The following is a 21222-nucleotide window of genomic DNA, read 5'->3' on the forward strand; positions in this document are numbered from 1 at the left end:
TAAGAACTAATTAGAGCCAATGCAGCGTCCGGTTCATTCAACACGAAATTCTTCTGACCCAGATCGATTCAAAGAAACCCTGGAAACTTTTTCAAAATGATTTTGGTTTGGGACAGCTTTGTAATTTCTCTCGAACAAAAAGAAATGATGACATCATCTTACAACCAGGCCAACGTTGCACTGATACGTACAGGCCCTGCAGAATGTATTTAGCAGTGAGAAAAGGACATTGAAGGTTCTGAAGGGAGGAAGCCAGATTATTTTGGTCCGGGGGGAATCCATTTTGTCTTATTTTGTTGTGAATGGTTCTCTCTGTACACGACTCCAACCCGTTGTGTACAATGGTTCTCTATCTTGGTGAACTTTACCTGCCCACTTTAATTTGAAACTTTATATTATTCAAATCTTTTGTTGGAACTGATGTTGGATTTGACATAACAGATCGGCTAGTTCAAAGAAAGGTTAGTCAATAGACCATTAATGACAACAATGACAGAAAGATTTTCACTTTTATTGCACAAAGCCAGCTTTGGCTGCATTACCAGCAAAACTGGTAAAAAACTTTTTCTTTGATGAGGCTTGTAGGGCAGATAAGCACGAACAGAGAAGGATAACAAATGGCTTAAAAATTAAGGTGACTTCAATTGTTTACACTCAGTGGAAATGACTGTTAGTAACGAAAAACCCCACTACTACTTTGTTGTAATAACACATGCACACTATGAAATATTTATCCATATTTCAGTCCTCCTTAGTTTTGCTATCACCCTTTTTACAGCAAACGCGACACAAGCATCTACATGCCAATCTTATCGCCATGACAACCAAGGTAACTATAGCAATAATAAAGGCCAGGACATCAAGTAAGTAATACTGATACCAAGGGATGTCAAACACTTGAGCTCTTAGGTGCCGAGCTTCACCATGTCTGAGAACATACTCTATCCAGTCACCAGTTTCTTGAAGGGGCGTTTGTCGACGATCCTTTAACAGGCCAGAGATGTGCATTGCTTTTGTTTTGAATCTAAATAAGGAAGTCGAGAACTTGATTAACTTACAGTGTATTATGCGATCCGACCTAGAAATATATCATTTACACGACGTTCTCTCTGAGGGTAGATTTAACTGAAAAAGTAGAATATAATGTCAGTATGACTTTTTGAATTACAGTCGAACCCCTATTAAGCGGCCACCCATTAAGCGGCCATCCCCTATTAAGCGGCCAGTTACTAAAGTCCCGAAAATATTGTCAGTATAAAACTGTAAATAAAACCCCTTTTAAGCGACCACCCCTATTAAGCGGCCGCGGCCACCTTTCTTCCGTCCCGATGAACGTTCTTCTATTGTTTTTACCTGTATTTAGCGGCCAATAAGAATATAATATACGATATTTAAATTCATTTCCAACAAGCTCAGATCGTGACGGCCGATAAAATCATTCAAACACAGGTTTATTGTCGTCTTCATGTGATTTAGTCCGGCGGCTTAGCTCTTGAATATTGTGCGATTTTTGATACAGGCACCAAACTTTGCGGGATGAGAAGCATTCGTATACTAATCAATTCTTGTTATAGTGCCAACGCCAATTTCCTATTTTCAGCTAGTAAACAGCAATGAAATTTTCAGCCGAGAGGCCCCTCCCCCACGAAGTACTTCTCAGTTCTTGTACTTTTATAAACCTTTTATTGTAGATTTTTATTCATAAATACAGATGTGAATGCTTTAAATTAGCCTTACAATGGTCATTTTTTTACCATCTGTTTGATACCAATAATTTACTAGGAAAATATTGCATGGGAAAAGATTTTTCGTTCCCCGCCCTCTGCTTCCTGGCGTCTTTCGTTTTGCGCTTGCGTCCAGGTCTCTCGCGATCGGTGAACCGTTCGCTAACAGAAGAAAAATAGGAAAATATAGGGCTGTAAACAGTCTAAATTACAGCATTTCATTCTAAATGTGGAACGTGCGACTTGATATCACTTCCTGACATAAGAGTATTTGTCTATACACCAGGACAAACAAATATTTCACGAAGTTTCATTGATTTTAATAAATAACAGTTTCCATGGAAACGGGTGTTTTTCGGGCTTGGCACTATATCTGAAAAAACTTCTGTTGGTGACCCCTTTCAGTGTGCCAAGTTTCATGCTTGTATCAAAAAGTGCACAATTCAACTAAAATTTCGAGCTAAGCCGCCGGACTAATTTCGTTATTCCTTTTCACCTTATTTTGTATTGAAATAATGTAACCTTCTTAAAAGACCTTATGCTAATTTCTGACAAACCCCTATTAGGCGGCCAACCTCTATTAAGCGGCCAGTTGTCATTTCCCCGAGGGTGGCCGCTTAATAGGGGTTCTACTGTATTTATCATTATATAAAGCAAGGATAGGTTTCTTATTTTTACCTTGGCTCTCTGATGACATACTCAATTGTTTCAAACAATTGCTGGGCATTAGTACTTGTATAATCTACGGCTACACCAAAGCCAATATGTTCTGCTTTCTTGGCATTTACTTGCTGGTCTCCGTACAAAGGAAAAGCCACTAAAGGAACTCCATGATAAGCCGACTCAGACAGACTGTTGTGTCCCACATGGGAGACAAAAGCTTTGATGTCCTTGTGAGCCAGTAGATCGTTCTGAGGTAGCCAGTCCATTACTTTGATGTTTGTGCTAAGGAAGGAAGGAATGTAGCCTACAGGAGTGACAAAAAGAAACTTGCACAGTCAGTGAAACTTTGCAGCTTGAAAAATTGTTTAAAAAATTCTCAAAATGTTAATTAAGGGTATAGAGTGTTAGTTAAATTAAGTTTATTTTGATTTGACTTACATGTAAACCACGTTTACTTGGTGTACAATTTTTGATGTGATCTGTGCGATGCAGAGTACGTCGGTAACATTAGCCAGTATGTACACCAACGTACCGACGGACACCGTTTTTCAGCAGTTCAGCAAGCATTTAAAGAACGAGCATGGCATTAAAACCATCGGCGACTGGCCAGTATCCTTTCCGTCTTCAAGAAATGGGACGGAAAACTAGGCTATTTGATTTAGAAGATGTTGTTCATTCATAACAAAGAAAAAGCTTCGTCTGAACACTCACAACTTCTTACCATGCACACACACTTCGAATACTAAACATGTTACTTACTATTTACTTATTTACTTATACTTATTATTTACTTTTTTTTTTTTTTTTTTTTTTGTATTTTGTTTGTTTATTGTTTTACTACATAAAATTACAGCAAAAAAAAAGAAATGTACAGCACAAAAAAAGGAAAATACAGTTATTTACGGAAAAAAAAAAGGTTACAAATTTTCGAGTTTACAGAACATACAATTTAACATAGCTAATTTAAATTACAAAGTGACAGGTTACAAAATAACAGGGTTTACAAAGGCCAACAACTTAGGTATATTACAGCAGTCTGATATGTAATTTGCAGGATAATTTAAAAAATAGTGACAACAACTTATCAAGGAGAGATAAGTGGGAGTAGAGGTTCCCACTTTTCATAATGAAAACCAACTTTATTATTTTCTCTCGCAATAGAACGTTCTATATAATAAGTATTCTTAATTTTTTCTGTTAAAAGCAGAATAGATAATGCAGTTTTGTTTAGTTTACAACGATACAGAAAGTATTTGCTTTCCAGGATAATGTAATTTGTCAAGTTATTGTGAGTTTTTACGTCTTGGTTTCCGAAAAAGATATCTTTTATGTGTAGAGGTCTGCTCCACTTCAGTTTTTCTCCGAAAGTAGAGCATACTTCACTCCAAAAAACTTGAACTCTCGGGCAGAGGAAAAGAAAATGTTCTATGGTTTCTATATCATTTTCGCAGAAATGACATAGAGGAGATTCAATTTTCTTAAACTTAAAGAGCATGTCATTTGTATATAAGATTCTATTAAGTATCTTATACTGAAATTCCCGCAGTTTTGTGCTTAGTGTTGCTCTTATAGGTGTTAGATAAATTTTGTTCCATTCTAATTGAGACTCTTCGGTGTTAAAGCTTTCTTCATATTTCTTCCTAGCAGTAGGTTTTGTGCAAACTTTTGAGACGAATTTATTATAAAGCGATTTCGACTGAACGTTTTCAAGTGGGATTATATTACTTTCGTAAATTATATTAAAAGAATTAGGCTCGAAGGGAGAGGTGAGATGCGCTATAGATGATTTACTACCATTTAACAGGTTCCGCCATACCAGAGGCATGGCGTCCAGCATACTAATCAGTAAATACATGTCGCTGGGGGATAGAATAGATCTCAGAGGCTCCGTGTTGAAAACTAGCAACCCTGCATCGTCGTAAAGGTCGCCAATCTTGTTTAGACCCACACTACTTATCCTTCGGTTATATACTGAATTTTTGCCAATGCAAATAAACCTATTATTCCAGAGGATCTGATTCGCAACATCCTTTGTTGTACTGGGATTGTTTTCGTTTAATGAGGACCAGGTTTGGATACATTCTTTATAAAACTCTGGAACAGCAACTGGTAATTTTCTATAATCAAAGTTACAGTGAAACAAAAACTTGCCCCCAACGTTCTTCAAATAGAAATTAAGAAAAAATTTCCAGCTTGCTGGGTAGTTGTCCAAATATTTCTTGATACACAATATTCTCTGCGTTGAAATCATAGATGCAATATCTGGCATTGTCAAACCTCCTTCCTCAATGGAGTTTATCAAGGCTGCCCGCTTTACTTTGTCTTTACCCTTCCAAATAAAAGAATAAAGTAACTCATTGATTTTTTTGACAAAATCAGATTTTTTACACGAGACCAAAGCAACACGATAAAGGATTTTCGGTATGGCAAAGGATTTGATCACTTGAATCCTTCCAATCAACGTAAGACCTCTCCAAGACCAACTTTGTAGCAGTTCTTTTAAAGATTTCTCGATAGATTCAAAATTTTTTTCATAAAAACGGTTATGATTATATGTAAAATGTACCCCCAGAATTTTGACAATACTGCTTATCTCATTCACGCCTACATCCGTTGGTTCTAGCGTCATATTTCCCAGGGGCATTACCTCCGTCTTTTCATGATTCATTTTTAATCCTGAATAACTTGTGAATTGTTCTACGGTGTTGATTAGATGAGAGAATGAAGCTGTGTCGCGCACGAACGTTGTCATGTCATCGGCAAAGATCACTAACTTAATCTCATTACCGTCAACCTTAATGCCTCTTATTTGTTCGTTGTTTCGGATGTTAATTGCTAATAATTCGAGGGCTATTATGAAAAGATATGGTGACAGAGGGTCACCTTGGCGTACACCTCGTTTAAGTTGGAAAAAAGGTGTGGCAAAACCATTATTAAAAACGCAACTCGATATATTCTTATAAAAAGTCTTAATCCATGCAATAAGAGAATCACCAAAACCAAACGCTTCTAAAGAATGAAATAAGAAATTCAAATTCAATGAATCGAAAGCTTTTTCAAAATCAATTGCAGTCAGAATAGCATCATAGTTTTTTATTTGGGTGAAGTCAAAGATGTCGTTAATGGTGCGGACAGCATCAAATATGTTTCGTCCTTTGACGAAAGCACTTTGGTCGTAATGAATTATGCTCGGAAGCACTTTCTCTAGCCTCATAGCGATGGCTTTAGAGCCTATCTTAACATCGACATTTACCAATGATATAGGTCGCCAATTTTTTATTCTTCTTCTGTCCTTTCCTTTCTTCTCTATTAGTGTGATTGCAGCTTGTTTTTGAGTTGTTGATAGTTCCCCGCAACGATAAGAGTAGTTGAGAGAATTAACCAGGACTTCACCAATTTCAGACCAAAATACTTTGTAGAATTCTGCCGATAGCCCATCGTTTCCTGGTGTTTTATTATTTTTAAATGCAGATAAAGCCTTATAACATTCTGTTTGGGTCAGCTCTCCTTCACAGATGTCACGCATTGGAACAGATAACTTAGGAATTTGATCATGATTATTCAAAAAGGGGCAAGATGTCTGATCGATCTCCACCTCTGTCTTTTCATCATATAAATTAGAATAGAAGGAATATATTTCATTAAGGATTATACTTGGATTTGTGCTTTCTTGTTCGTCTGTCAGTAATAGCTTTCTTAGACAGGTTTTTGTCTTTTTACTATTTTCTAGATTTAAGAAATATTTAGTGTTTCGCTCACCTTTTTCGAACCATGTTGCACGGGAACGAATGATTAGCCCTTTCACAATATAGTCATATTCTCTTTCATATTCGCTTTTGGCTGTTTCTAACTTTTGCATATTTTCGTTAGATGGTTCTTCAGCAGTTTTTTCCTCGCACATTTTTAATGTCTCTTCAATGTTTTTCAGTTTTTCTCTCTTTTCACGCGCTTTTTGTTTACTATAAGAGATGCTTTCCCTACGAATATTATATTTTATCCAGTCCCATACTATTCGGTAATCTGTGCAAAAATTAATTTCGCTCAACCAGACGGGAATATTTTCTCTTATCAGTTCAACGTATGTCGAGTCTTCAAAAAGGCTATTATTTATTTTCCAAAAAGAAGGGCCATGATTCTGAGTGTCTAAAGAATTAATTTCGATAACAACTGCCGAATGATCAGTTCTCACCGCAGGTACGATTTCTATTTTAGCGACATCATCTTGAAGTGACTCCGGAATGAACCAATAGTCAAGCCGTCGTTGAATAAGTGGTGTTTTTTGTCTCCAAGTGAACCTTCTGCACTCGGGGTTTTGGACTCTCCAAATGTCAATTAAGTCATTTTCTATTAAAATTTCTTCCAGCGCTTTAACCGAGTCTTTTAAAACAGGATTGCCACCAGAGCAGTCTTTAGATGGATCTAGAGTGACATTAAAGTCACCTCCGATTATGATTTTACATTGCTCATAGCGTTCGTCACTGTTAATGAGATCAGAAAGTTTGCGAAAAAATGATGTTTGTTCAGTTGAAGTGTTAGGTGCATATATATTGACTAAAAGAAACAATTGGTCTTGAATAATGGCTTCAAGACAAAGGAATCTTCCTTCCTCATCTGATTGGACTGATTTTAGTGTGAAATCGAGCGTGTTTCGTACAAGTATGGCGACCCCACGACTATGCACAGTGCCGTGCGCGAAATAAGTTTCGCCTCGCCACTGGGATTTCCATTGATTTTCTATTTCTTTTGTGCTATAAGTCTCCTGAAGAAAGCAAATATCTGCATTCTTTTGAGTTAACCAATTGTAAATTGTTTTCCTTTTCTCGAAAGTGCGAATTCCACGAACGTTCAGCGAGATAGCTTTGAATTGTATATTTGTTGTCATTATTCCAGCTTATAATTATTTAAATTTGCGTTTCCTCGAAAGTTGTTGTGTTCAAAAAGCGTAATAAAACTATTGACTGACATAATGGCCCATATAAAAACAAATACAACAGAAAAAAACATTCTACTACTTAAAATAAGAAAAAATATGAATCACAGCCAGTAAAGTACTGTTAAAGCTGTGTCGACCGGATCCAAGCAATAGTTAACAAAGCGCAATCTGTATGGATTAGTGCGACCCCCGGCCCTTATATTTAAGTGCGTAAATTAAATAAGCATTAATAGCTTCTTATAAATGATGTTTACCTTACATTTAAGTGCAAATGTTCCGCTTGAAAGTATAGAAAAATGTCTTAAAGTTCTCCACATCGTCCTAGTTTAGGAATCCAGCTCTTCGATGTCAAAGGGTTTGCCAACCGGCCAGAACTTTCCACCTATGTACAGCTTATCTGGCTCGGCCTTACTAAACACTGCGTGAACCTTATGCTGCCTTGCTTTCTTTAAAGTGGCCATCTGTGCTTTTCTCCTCGTGACGATCTCCCGTGGTAGATCTCTGTACATCTGAAAGTCGGTGTCACGAAGGCGAAAACCCAATGAAAGAATCTTGTCACAATCTTTGGCTCTAAGGAATTTAGCGAGGATTGCTCTCGGCCTTGTGCTTTCACTAGTATTCTTTCCGACACGGTGAACTCTCTGTATTTCAACTGTTCCCGCTTCCATGAAACCGAGCTCTCGTTCAAGGAAGCCGCGAATAATTTCTTCGGTGTCTTCTCTTTCATCTTCTTCGGGAATGTTTGCGAACTTGATAGTCTCGCGACGCGAGTATGCCTCCAAGTATAAATCTTCCGTTTTTAGCTGTTCTTGAAGCGCAGCTAATTCTTCCTGTTTTTTCCTGAGTTGAAGTAATTGGCTGCTGAATTTGTCCATTTGATCTTTAATTGCTGGTACAGTTGGAGAATTAGTTAGCTTCTCGTCCAACGTGTCAATTCTTTTGTTAACGGCTTCGATGTCACATTTTGTCGATACCTCGGCTTCTTCCAGCTTCGTCATTCTCTTTTCAAGGCTAGCGAGGTTAGTCTCTACGTTCTTTACCGACACTTCAATGTTAGTTAATTTGACGAGTATTACCTCTAATTTGCTGGCAACTTCGTCGGTCATCTCAGGCGCTGTAGCAATTACGTTCTGGTCTTCTTCACCTTCGGCGATTTGAGATTCGTTCTCGTGGACCGTATTTCTTGGCTTTTTCGGTTCGTTTGCTTCCTCTCCTTCTGACCCTGATGACCGGTTTCTTCGTTTGGAAATAAAATTCGCAATAACCTCGGCCATAGGCTCTAAACAAGAAGCTAGAAAAGACTAAATTAGCGGGCGGGTTGTAGCACACTCTTTACGCCGCCATGATCTCGTCCCAGTCCTGTAACCTCCTTATTATTTACTTACTTACGGTTTCATTTTTTATTTTGTCACTTGAAAATAACGTGTCAAGGCGACATCGAAACGTAGTGTTAAACTTTTCTCGCTAATTTTTATCCTTAAACGATTCGACTCAAATTCATTAAACGAATAAAAATTGCTTAAATGTTCCCAAAAAATTCCTAAAATTTTACCAGTAGACCGAACGGCCAACTGATTGATTGATCAGATTGATCACTGCACTGCACTGCATTGTTACCTTTGAGCCTCCATACAACCTTCTGTTTCAGCTTTCCAAATGCTGTAGCTAGCATGTCTACCACCGTTCTTGGAAGAATTGAAGCCACGTTTGACCCAAAGGAAACAATGATAAAACCATGTCCCCCTGAATTGCTGACAAATTCTTCTAGATCAGGAGGGAGGGGTCTCGCATCTCTGACATTCAGTGGCCCAACCATAACGCTACCTGTTGAATATGATCCAACGAATTATCATTTGAGAAAATATGAAAAGTAACGCGAGCGTGTGACAAAGAAAAACTCTGAATCCCTGACGGGAATCAAACCCATGGCCTCCCAGGTACCGGTTGGGCGCTCTAACCAACTGAGGTACAAGAGACCTGTCAGGGACTCAGAATTTTTCTTTGCCCCGCGCTCGCGTTACATTTCATATTTTCTCATGAATTCAACGAGCTGCATATCTGACCATCTCTCATTTATTACAAATTATCATTTGATACCTTGACACACTGAAACCCCGATATACAAATTACGTGCCATGGGGCTATACAAATTAGAAATGGGTTTATTGTTAGCAACTCAGGCCTGTAGTAAACGTCAGGCCAAAGTCAACTAATTGGCTGGTTACTATTCATTTTCCCACATGCTAACTCTGCTAAGTGGCATTAAGTGACATAAAAAAAGTCTAAATACACTCTCATTGTCCTTGTTCTTAAAGCGTGTTGCCTGGAAGGCAAAATTATATGTGTTTTCCTTGTTCTAAAAATGATAATTTGTGTATGTGAGTTGATACTGATCATTGGGAGGATGGCGGACTAATCCTCGGTGCACTAGATGTAACAGATCAATAATTATGTGCAAAGGGCTACAGCTGCATAGACTACTGCATGCATTGCATGCTTATAATGTAAATGTGATAAGCCTGCAATGCGTACAGCGTACAAAGGGCTATAGCTACATAGCCCTCTGCATTCATTGCTTGCCTATAACACTAGTATGATAGGTCTGCAATGTGTGCAAAGGGCTATAGCTACATAGTCCCCTGCATGCATTGCTTGCCTATATTACTGATAGGCCTGCAATGTGTGCAAAGGGCTATAGCTACATAGCCTTTTGCATGCATTGCTTGCCTATAATACTAATATGATAGGCCTGCAATGCGTACAAAATGCTAAAGCTATCAATCTTCTGCACACACATTGCTTGCCTAATAGTACTAGTACATTGTAGGTCCACAATGTGTGCAAAGGGCTACAGCTGCATTGCCTTATGTATGCCTTGCACTTTTTGCACGCATTGCACGCCTGTAATACTAGTATGAAAGGCCTGCAATGTGTGCATAGGGCCATAGCTTCTAGCTGTAGGCCCTCTGCATGCAGTGCTTGGCTATAGAACTTGCATGATAGGTCTGCAATGTGTGCAAAGAGCTACAGCTGCATAGCCTTCTGCATACATTGCACTTTCTGCACACATTGTAGCCCATAATGTTTTTAATTTTTAAAAAGTAAATTGATGGTAACCAGACAACCAATATCCTTTTAAATGAGTATTTCATACCTGGTAATAGAGGAAGAGCATACTCTAAAGCAAAATCTGCTCCAATTATAACAAGTTCAGCATCACTGACAGCCTGCTGGAAGCTTCTCTCAGGTTTGATGTTGTACTTGACTTTCAGAGCATTCATTGGTCTCTCAAATATAATATACATGAATAGTTTTATTGCATTGTATAGTCCCAAATTTAGGACACGTTCCATAAAAGTCATTTTATCAGTAAATCCCTCGAGAAGTTGTGGAACATAAGAGACTGGCATGGGTATCATGTGGAAATATAATCCAAATGGATTATTTGGACTAATGGGCATAATCTCAACTCTTGGAATGCCAAGCTGCTCACCAACCAGTACACCACCAAATGCTGCTGCATCGTAAACAATGAGGTCGAAGCCTTTCAGTTTGTTGATAATCTCTGTGTCGTTTAATAGTCCTTCACACAAAGCAGGCAGTATTTCATTTGTCTTCCATAGCATTTGTAACTTATTTTCTTCAAGTTCAAGCCGAATCATGATGTCTTCCACAAAGCCAGGTTTATATGGTACTTGGTAAATCATGTGTGGCACTTTCTCACTGGGCTTCACTTTTTGGGATGAGGGAACAACCATTACAACCTAAAAGCCAGAAATGGATCAAACTAATCTTTCTTTGCAGATTTAATATACCAATCAGTTTCCCCCATCCCCCCACCCCTATGCACCCATCACCACTGCACTTTTGGTATTACTTTTTAGATGCCATTTTACAGAAAAGTTAACTCTTTAACCCTCGGACGTACAAGGGGGGGGGGGGTGGATGCCACCCCCCCCGTAAGGTTTTTTTCAAATTTTGAAAAAGCATTTACCCTACAACGCTGAAACTTTCAGTAGCTGTTCATTCTTCCTTTGCGGAAATTTTGATATGTCAACCATGGCAACGTCATAAATACAAGCAGGTCTTGCAAAAAATCGTCATTTTTAACATTTTTCTTGATTTTTTCCAGTTTTTTAAAACAGAAGTGCAAGATTTGTTTATTTTTACATTCCGTAAGCATTCTGTCTTGATTTTGCATCAATTTCCGTTATTTTATGACTTTCTAAGAAAATGTTGAAATCCAAGATGGCGGATCCAAGATGGCGGCTCTTATGACGTCACGTGACGTCACGTGACGTCATATGACGTCACAGTCAATTAAAAAAATTACGTCATCTTGTAGAGTAAGCTAAGGGCTTCTTTCTCAGAGCAAAATAATTTCGCTACGCCTTAATATAACGAAAACTCCGGGGAAGGGTTCCATCCACCTCCCCCCCCCCCTCTTGTACGATGATGGGGGTATGAGTTTGCTTGTACGTCCGAGGGTTAATATACCTTCCACTTCCACTAAAAGTGGTAACCCGTTCAGTTATTGACAATAAAAATATTGCATTCCTTTTCTAAACTTTTCACTAGAGCAAGGTGTGTCTGTCTGAGATATTTTGAAAAGTCCTGTTAATACCTAACATCTACTTTAACATGTGAAATCCCTACCCATTTGTATTCTGACTTTCAGCCTGAAAAATGGTACACCTTTCAGGTGAAGCCTTCCCATATAATCCACTATATGGAGAACAACCACAATCCATGCATCCCTCCCCCTTAAAAAAACTCCCCACCTGCTCCTTCTTATAATAAAAGGGTTAATTCTGAAAAAAATCAATTGAGAGCATAATTCACTAACGTTAAACTGCTACTACTGGGGGATTGCCCCTAGACATCTTGTTTACCTTTGCTGCCTTTGGTCAATACGATATCATGGCGAGCGAAATTAGCAAAGAAGAAACAACGACTTGTGGTCAAAGAGGCTACACTTATTAAAAATTACAATACTCAACATTCGTATCAAACAAGGATGCTTATACAACACGCGCAAACTTGATCAAAGCCATCACGAGGTGCGTTGCGTGACGGTTATAGCGTTACGTTACAGGATCAGATATTGCTTTTGGGACACCCTGAGGGGTCCGAGGTTTTGAGACAGAGAAGGTCCGTGATCTGCTAGCTAAAATACTTCAATAATATACAGAGCTTATTTTTACTTTACATTTGTAGATTTTTAGATACAAATTTCCCAAGTTGCTAACTGTAATCAAACTTCAAATATGGCAAAGTACGTGCCTCCTGACACGTCGGATTTTGGGACACCCAGAGGAGTCCGAGTTTTTGAGACAGAGAGGGTCCGTGATTTGCGAGCTAAAATACTTCAATAAGATAACAGAGCTAATTTTCTCTTTATATTTGTCGATTGATGGATAAAAATTCCTCAATTGCAAACTGTAATCAAACTGACGTTTCAAAGATGGCAAACAAAAATACGTGTCTCTTGACACTCCGGATATTGGGACAGCCCAGAGGAGTCCGAGTTTTTGAGACAGAGAGGGTCCGTAATCTGCTAGCTAAAATATTTCAATAATAAAACTGAGGTAATTTTTCTCTTTACATTTGTCGATTGATAGATAGAAATTCCTTAATTGCAAACTGTAATCTAACTGACTTTTCAAAGATGGCAAACAAAAATACGTGCCTCTTGTCACGCCGGATTTTACTTATACGCAGGATGATGGGACACCCAGAGACAGAAGCGATCCGAGGGTCCGTGAATTGCAAGCTAAAATATTTCAATAATATAACGAAGCTAATTTTTCTCTTTACATTTTTAGATTTAGAAAAACAAATTCCTCAGTGGCCAACTGTAATCAAACTTTATAATATGGATATGGTAACCGAGGAGATCTACGTGCCTTTTGACACGCAGGGTTATAATACGCCCTGGCCCGCGCCCCAACCAGTAAAACTAGCAAAAGAAATATATTAACAAATTAAACTTCTACACACTATTATCTACAACAAACACAGTCCAAACAGTGATATCCTCTGTGTCACTCAAACGAAATGACGCGATAATTTGGAGTGTATAAAAAGAAACTATAACAGAAATTAGCTATATTAGCAACTGCCATTGTCGGACCCCTAAAGGCATAAAAAATGCACGCATTTAAAATAATATAATTTTTCCTACCTCGTGGCCCCGAGAAGCCAGTTCTTCCATTGTGTGCCTCATGTTAATGTACTGTGACCCTCCAACCGCACTAAAGCCAGCAATCCGGGCCGACAAAGCTGAGTTGACTGCTAGTAAAAATATAAGCACTGACAACAATGCCATCTTTGCTGTTTGTCTTCCAGTCACGCAATTTCACAATGTTTTTACCATTCCGGCGCGTGACAACGTAACGCAGCCAAAACCACTTCGGGTGTTTAGAGGGTGGGGGATGAGGGAAGGGGCCTCCCGCGTGAAAAAGGCAAAAGGCGGGGCATACCAGCTTGTCTCGTTTATGGATGTAACTTGAGGACTTTAGTATCACCATAACAGAGAGTTCAGAACAGAATGCCATTGTTTTTACTTATCAAGGTTTCTTAAATAGTCAGTGTAGCTCGCACACAATTTGTCATTTTTTTTCTTCATAGAATAAAGCTTGAGTCACACCAGAAGTTCATAAGCTAGACATTTATCTTCAGTAATGAGCCTTGAGATATGTGTTTCGCTCGTAGCCTATTTTTATACGGGTTTTCCGCGAACCAGTAGCTAATCAAAACTTGGTTTTCGGGAAAAAAGTATTGCTGTGGTATTGCTGTGCATTTTTACCCTTTAAAATCTCTCTCCCCCCAGTCGGGAAAAGGGGGTGGGGTTCTGATATTAAAGCTGCGACAAGTTTGATCAAGTTCCTTAATGTGACCGTAAACAGCTTGGGTGTGACCAGATGTTCACAAGCTAATCTAATTAATCTAATCTTATCTAGAATGAGGGCGCATACTTGAGTATTCTATTTTTAGCACAAACCTTAAACGCGAAAAATTAAGGTATTCATGGCGTGTACGTGCAAATTTTTGCAAATAAAATTACCCCTTCGGTCGCGGTCGTTAATGGTTTGCGAAGGCCCCTCATTTTGATGGACTATGAAAAGAAATATAGAAAAAACAGGCGAAATGTTTTTGCACCATGAGCCGAAAGGTGTTTGTCGATAGCGACGCTTCAAAGGACAGTCAAGACGCACATTTTAAACAAAACTTTTAACCACAGTTTTGTCTAGATTTTCAAGACTGTTGTAAGATAGCTCTGAGGATCGATTAAACTCAACTCAACGACAAACACTGTAATCACAATGTCCGACACAAGTCAACCCACATGTTCGCAAGATGTGGGGTGGCCCACAAAATAGTCAGGGACTCCACAGTAGGGTTCCCCACAAGTTACCATTAAACACCTGAGGGGTCCTCACAAGTTCATTTTACAACAAAGACGAAGGAACTAATTAGGAAAATATTAATAATCCACTTCTAACCGGAAGACAAGCGCTTCTCGCCCGACTTGCGAGCGAGCCGATCCAAAGCCGCTGACGGCAAATGCTTCAGCGCGATTGGCTACTTTGAACTATGTTTGGCGCCAAAAGAACTAACTACTGTAAGAACTAATTAGAGCCAATGCAGCGTCCAGTTCATTCAGCACGAAATTCTTCTAAGATGACTGACCCAGATCGATTCAAAGAAACCCTGGAAACTTTTCCAAAATGAGTTTGGTTTGGTACTGCTTTGTAATATCTCTCCGGCAAAGAGAAATGATTAGGCCAACCTTGTATTGATACGTGTAGGCCCTGCAGAATATATTAAGCCACGAGCAAAGGACATTGAAGATTCTTTAGGAAGGGAGCCAATTATGATGCACCAGAGGATCCAATTTTTCTTTTTGTTTTATTTGTTGTGAATGGATCTCTCTGTACACGGCCCCACCCCGTTGTGTACAATGGTTCTCTATCTTGGTGAACTTTACCTGCTCACTTTTAATTTGAATCTTTGCATTATTCAAATCCTTGGTTGGAACTGATGTTGGATTTGACATAACAGATCGGCTAGTTAAAGAAAGGTAGAAGCCAAAATGACAGAAAGATTTTCCCTTTTATTACACAAAGCCAGTTTTGGCTGCATCCAGCAATTCCGAGGATTACTACCATGGCCTGACATTTAGGGAAAGATATTCTGCTTGCCTAGAAAAAAAGGCCATCCATTTCGGCCTGGCCGTAAAAAAGGTTCCGCTTCATTCGTGCCCATTTTTCGTTCTCTTTCTATCGCTCTTGTTGTACTCAATGTGTCCTGGGCTGAATATCTTTACGTTCTGCCTTCCGAGATTGCCTCCTACCCCTGCTCCGCCAATAAGATAAGCAATAGAACGGTTTTCAAATGAGTGTCGTAAAACCAAAACCAGAGTTATTACTCTGGCCAGTCACAAAGGATACAGACAATCTAGTGCACGAAGAGCGGGAAAACACGTGAGAGCAAGTCATGATTGGTTGCATATTGGATGAGAAAGTGGCGCGAGATTTTTTAAACCTGAATCGCAAAGCGAAGTGATGCAAAACCAAAGCAAACGCGAATTACTTTCGACACTCAATGGAAACCAATCTAAGAAAAAAAATGAAATACTAAAATGATTATCATCATTCTACGGCTAAAACGAAAGATGCTGGTTTTTGGTGAGTTATACAAGTCGTTATCATCTCGCTATTGGGGCAAAGTTCATCTTCGCCGCTTTGTTTTTCATCTTTTCCATTGACATTTTTACTTGGTCCTTTATCTATTGCCTCGCCAACTAAGTTATTGTCAACGTTTTGCTTTGATTCTTGTTTAACACAAATAAGAAGGAATGGAATGATCGAGGCAATAACTCCAGCTCCACCAGCCATTAGAAACGCGGCAGTGTAGTTACCAAACTTGTCAGCCATGAACCCTGGAAGAAGATGGAAAAAAGTGACATCACAATGTAAAACCCAGTACTGGTATATTACGAATATAGGAACATGTTTGGGTTTACCACGAAGAATTAAAAAAAATCTCCTACTTTTTTTTCTTTTAAACGTAAACATTTAGACGAAACTTTTTCGCATGTTTCAGCAAAACGGGGGCAGGTTCAGAATTTCAAACAGGGGACCTTAGAAGTTGGCGTGGCCTCCTACGCAGACGTTCTTTTGGCTCGTCACGCAATTTTTTTCTCCCCAATGTTCGTTGAGATTGAGGGGACGAGCCAAAAGAACGTCAGCGTAGGAGGCGCTACAGTTGGCGTGACAACTTCTGAAAAGAGGGTACCGCAATTTTCTTTAAATACAATCACAGGGCGTACTAAAACAAAACCGGAGCAATCACTTTCGACACTCAATTAATAATTGAAAATTGCTGCATGTTGATCTTACCAGGGTCAAATTTGTGCTGCGTTCTTGTGCTGTGTTCTTTAAAGGGATTGTGTCACGGATTTTAGCCAAATTTAGGCGTGGAAAAAGACCATCAATTTCGATGAAATATAAAAATAACCTCATAAAACAGTGAAGGAACATTTCAATAGCAAAGCAAATACAAAAGAAGGTAAGGATGGCCAAATGTGACGAAGATTGAAACGGATTGCGAGATAGCGGTTTGAAATATTGTTGGGCTGAGCAGTTTTCAAAGTTAATCTCATTTACTTGTTACTTTAAATTTTAGCACCCGGGTGAGACACTTGGTTGCAACGGAAGCCATGGTTTTGTCATCATTAGATCCAAAGAAGTAATGTCTTTGCAAATGTTAAGTTTCATAGCAAGTATTATTTTTGGCAAAACTTGATAAAATAAACTTAATTCAGCAGTGACGCAGTCCCTTTAACCTTCACTATGACTCTCTCGCCCCTGGTGTAAGAGGCTGAAAGTAACGCTGCGATGGATAGGCATCCCATCCAGGGAGGGGTATAATTACTTCTAGTCGCTTAAAGCCACAGAAAGTGAGGTAAACTCCGGTCTGAAAGGCCGATGAAAGACCACTTCGCACGAAGCAAACTTTACCTTAACCTATTGAACTTACACGGTTAAAGCATGCACCTACCTGATAACGACGGACTGCTCAAAGCAAATATCCCGGAAGAAAATATTAAAACCGACTACAGAGGCTCGTTTCGATTCTTCCAAGGTTTCCATATGCATGCATATAATGATGAAAGTCGTTATCATCATTCCATCTGCCATACTAAATATTATAGCATACACTACCAATTTAGCGTAGGTTTTTGCTAGCGTCAGTAGCATTGTGGAAGCGCCCATAACAAAGACTGCTGCTTGAAAGAGACGAAGACTGTTTGTGCATTTCATATTGCACAGAAATCCTGCTCCAAGACGGCCAAGTGAGGCGAATATACCAATAAACAGATATAGAGTGGAGCTTTTGTCATCAGGAATGCCAAGATCATCACAGTGTTTTATCTGAAAATGTAAAGATAAGCGTAAAGTTTCGACGCACAATGACCCCGCCTACGCTCGCTCGAAACCGGACCACTTGATCCAGAGTCCAGCGCACAAACCATTTAGCCACCACTCCTTCCAGGTATTTAAAAGGCCCTTTCAAACTATTTCGAACAGATGCACCTCGCAAAACGGCTAGTTCTTCTAAGTATTTTCAGGGATTACTCGATCGAAGGGGATAGAAATGGGATGCCCCGTGTCTACTGTAGGGTATGTGAAAGGTGTGCCATTTTTTGTTTGGAAGGTGTATGAAAGCGTTACCTTTTCAGTCAAAAATGGTATATGAAAGGGTAAGGTTTGGACCTCGAGGACGGGCCTCCCCGTTTTGATTGAGTACACCTTTCCCTCGGTATTTTACAGATAGAGCATTGAAACTAAGGGAAGCCGTGCCATAGGTGGCGGAGCAGGGGGGGTAGGGGGCTGTAGCCCCGCGAAACAAAAATTTGGGGGCTCAGCTCCCCCACGTTTTGGTGCCGAAAATATCCCGAGCGTAGACTGTCCACAGCCCTCTATTTTTTCGTGTTTTTTAGATCGATGAGCGCGCGGTGAGAATGGCGAGAGAACTGGACGCCGGCGCAAAATGGAAGAAGCAAGGGGGTGGGGGCGGAGAGCGAAAAAAAAAAAAATCGCTCGCGCTAGCTTCGTTTGCCCTTTTGCGCTCGCTGCGTTTGCTTTTTTGCGTTGAAAAATCGAGAGGCTGTGGACAGTCTATCCCGAGCGCAGCATAAAATTGGTTTGTCAAGATATTCCGTCTCGTAAATGAGTTCAAACATCTTCGAAACTTTCTTGGAAGTCTTTGGGAAACTTTGTTTATCGTTGGAAAAGTTTGAAAAACGATCGGAAACGTTTGTATGGCTTTCGAACAAAAACCTGCCGAGTATCTTTTGGGACAGTCTTAGTCCCCCACGTTCCAAAACGCTCCGCCGCCCCTGCTGAATGCCCGATTCTCTCTATGGCGCGCGCCTGCAGGGAATCATGGTAGTTGTATTCATCAGACCTTGCGCGAGACTTAGCAACGATGAATACAACTACCGCGATTCCCTGCATGCGCACGCCATAGAGGGAATCAGCCATTAATCGAGTCCTTGTAATAAGACAAGCTATATAGGTAAGAGCAGGTAACACTTCACTGTCACATGCATGCAATACTTACAAGATGTACGTATGGCACCATACGAGAGAATGTGTAGACTCCAGCTGTTATCACAAGGATTATAATGGTCGGATTCTTCAATAACGAAAAGTTTAATCTAAATTTCTTGGGAGAAGCCCTTTCATGTTCATCAGAAGATGGTGCCCTTTGATGAAGAAAAAATCCATTGACAGAAGTCACGGTCAAAATTCCAGCAAACACAAGGAAAGTGTTCCTCCAATCAAAAACGTCCACTAGCGCACGAAGAGTGGGGCCAAGAATCATTGTCCCCAGTCCTTGGCCTGCTGTTACGATCCCAAGAGCAAAGGGTCGTCTTTTTGTGAAGTAATGAGTTACAATAATCGGCGCCGAAACATAAACGATACGCCTACAGCAAAAGGCAAGCTACAGGCAATGTAAAAGATAATGATGTTGGGAGCAAAGGAACCCAGTGCGAGGCCAGCTGAACATGACAGGCATCCTAATATGGTAGCAATTCGAAATCCAAATCTGTTGAGGAGTGCACCCATAACAGGACCAAGGAAACAGTTGACGCCTAGGATGATAGACGTGGCCCATGCTGCAACATGACAGATTCAATTAATGTACTTCTCTATCTGACTTTCCTAGTTCGTGGTGTAACAAATTCATGTTGCGTAACACAGTAGTTGAAATATAGATGGGACTACCTAAACATTGTCTTAACATCTTTTCCGTGGTATTTTACCTGAGTCAGTTGTGGTCAACTGGATTAATTTTGCGATTTCAGTGAGGTTTTATTTTCACTTAGGGACGGACCATTATTTTCTTGGAGGGGGGAGGGGGGGGGGGTATGAAAAATCTTTCTCTGCAAATTTTTTTTCGAGATGCGAACTATGTTTTGTAATACATATCGTTTTGGCAACAATTTATTTTGTCTTTCTAGGCCCTGCAAACTTTTTTTTCTATATTTTTCATACCCCCCTCCCCTCCAAAACAATAATGGGTTACGTAATTAGCTATACACGGGATTGCGCGACAGTTGTTCGTTGCTTGCTTGTTTCCATAACATTTTTACATTTTGCTTAAATAATTTCCTTTCATCGACAGTAAACTACCCAATCGCATTTTTCAGCATGCAGTTTAAACCAATACTGCGCTGAATTTTTTATACATTCAACATTTCCAGACACTCCAGTCCCCGAAGGCCCCGGGCTCCAGTCCGAGACGGTTTTGTTTCCTGGCTTAGCAACCATTGAAGTCAATTTTATGCAATAAATTTTACAGCATTTCCCGCTTTCTGTTACGAACAAAATGTGAAATATTGCTTGTACGAACCATGTAAAAGCTGTGTCGTTCTTACCTGTTCTTTCGCGGCTTTCTTTAAAAGAATCCATCAGAACAGGAAAAAGTACACCGAGAGCGAAAGCAAATCCAAGTGTCAGAATCATGCATGTTGTCACACACAAACAAATGAACCACGACCAAACGCTATCTTGCTTGAAAGAAGAAATGTTACCGCAACAAAGGACCATGCTGACAGTTCATTTTCGAGTATTCTTCACTGCCTAAGTTGTGTCGTCGTGGTTATAATATTTTCAAGGTGCTCAGTAATCGTACCATTTCAGCCAGCAAAATCTTGCGACATGGTAGCATCCCGGGGAGCTGCAATCTATTTACGCAATGTCTCGACATGTTATACTAGCGTGAGGTCACACAATATACGCTTAATGACTGGTCCCGAGGGAAAAGTAAACTTTGTTTCCCGAGAATCTCAACGTTTCCGAGGCGGAGCCGAGGGAAATATCGAGATTCGAGGGAAACAAAATTAGCTGGTTTCCCGAGTGACCAGTTATTAAGTGATTTGTTATATAGCACAACGAAGACTTAGAGAAACGGCGGCCGTTTGTCAATATTCGCGGGTATGTAATAGTGCACTGTTGCCCTCTGACGTCATAGATTTTGCAATGTTACCGCTCAGAGACTTTTGACGGGAAACAGTTTTATTGATAGATGACACGTGACCTCAACGTAGCGAATGAGAACGCGCTCTGTTTGGGAAACAATTCCAGCTTTTCAGTATATCAATGTGTCACGAACAACTGTGTGAAAGGCGCGGGCCGGGAGGAGGAAAGACAGCTCTAATATAATAAACGCCATTTAGCGGTGCTTCGGTTCCGTGTAATGATGAAGATAATCCCGAAGATTCTGAACATTCTCTCATTTTTCTTAGAGATCTGCAATCAACTTTGCCAATTTTTATTTTGCAATGCGCTGATTAATATTATTTCGCCAGAGCTAGATCGATTCAAC

At 39.8% G+C, this 21222-nt stretch overlaps 1 protein-coding gene and 1 pseudogene across 1 annotated transcript; both read right to left on the minus strand.

Moving 5' to 3' along the window:
- Nucleotides 1–630: 630 nt before the first annotated feature.
- On the minus strand, nucleotides 631–13648 carry LOC144634839 (UDP-glucuronosyltransferase 2A2-like). Its single transcript, XM_078493879.1, has 5 exons — nucleotides 13505–13648; nucleotides 10475–11084; nucleotides 8938–9144; nucleotides 2403–2691; nucleotides 631–1024 (listed from the first exon to the last, which is right to left on the minus strand). The coding sequence occupies exons 1-5, from the start codon at nucleotides 13646–13648 to the stop codon at nucleotides 742–744; spliced, it is 1533 nt and encodes a 510-aa protein (XP_078350005.1). The 3' UTR covers nucleotides 631–741.
- Nucleotides 13649–15974: 2326 nt separating this feature from the next.
- On the minus strand, nucleotides 15975–20496 carry LOC144637093 (monocarboxylate transporter 10-like; annotated as a pseudogene).
- Nucleotides 20497–21222: the final 726 nt, after the last annotated feature.

The sequence above is a fragment of the Oculina patagonica genome, chromosome 13, assembly GCF_052425735.1.
Source record: "Oculina patagonica isolate OP01 chromosome 13, crgOcupat, whole genome shotgun sequence".
Classification (NCBI taxonomy): Eukaryota; Metazoa; Cnidaria; class Anthozoa; order Scleractinia; family Oculinidae; genus Oculina; species Oculina patagonica.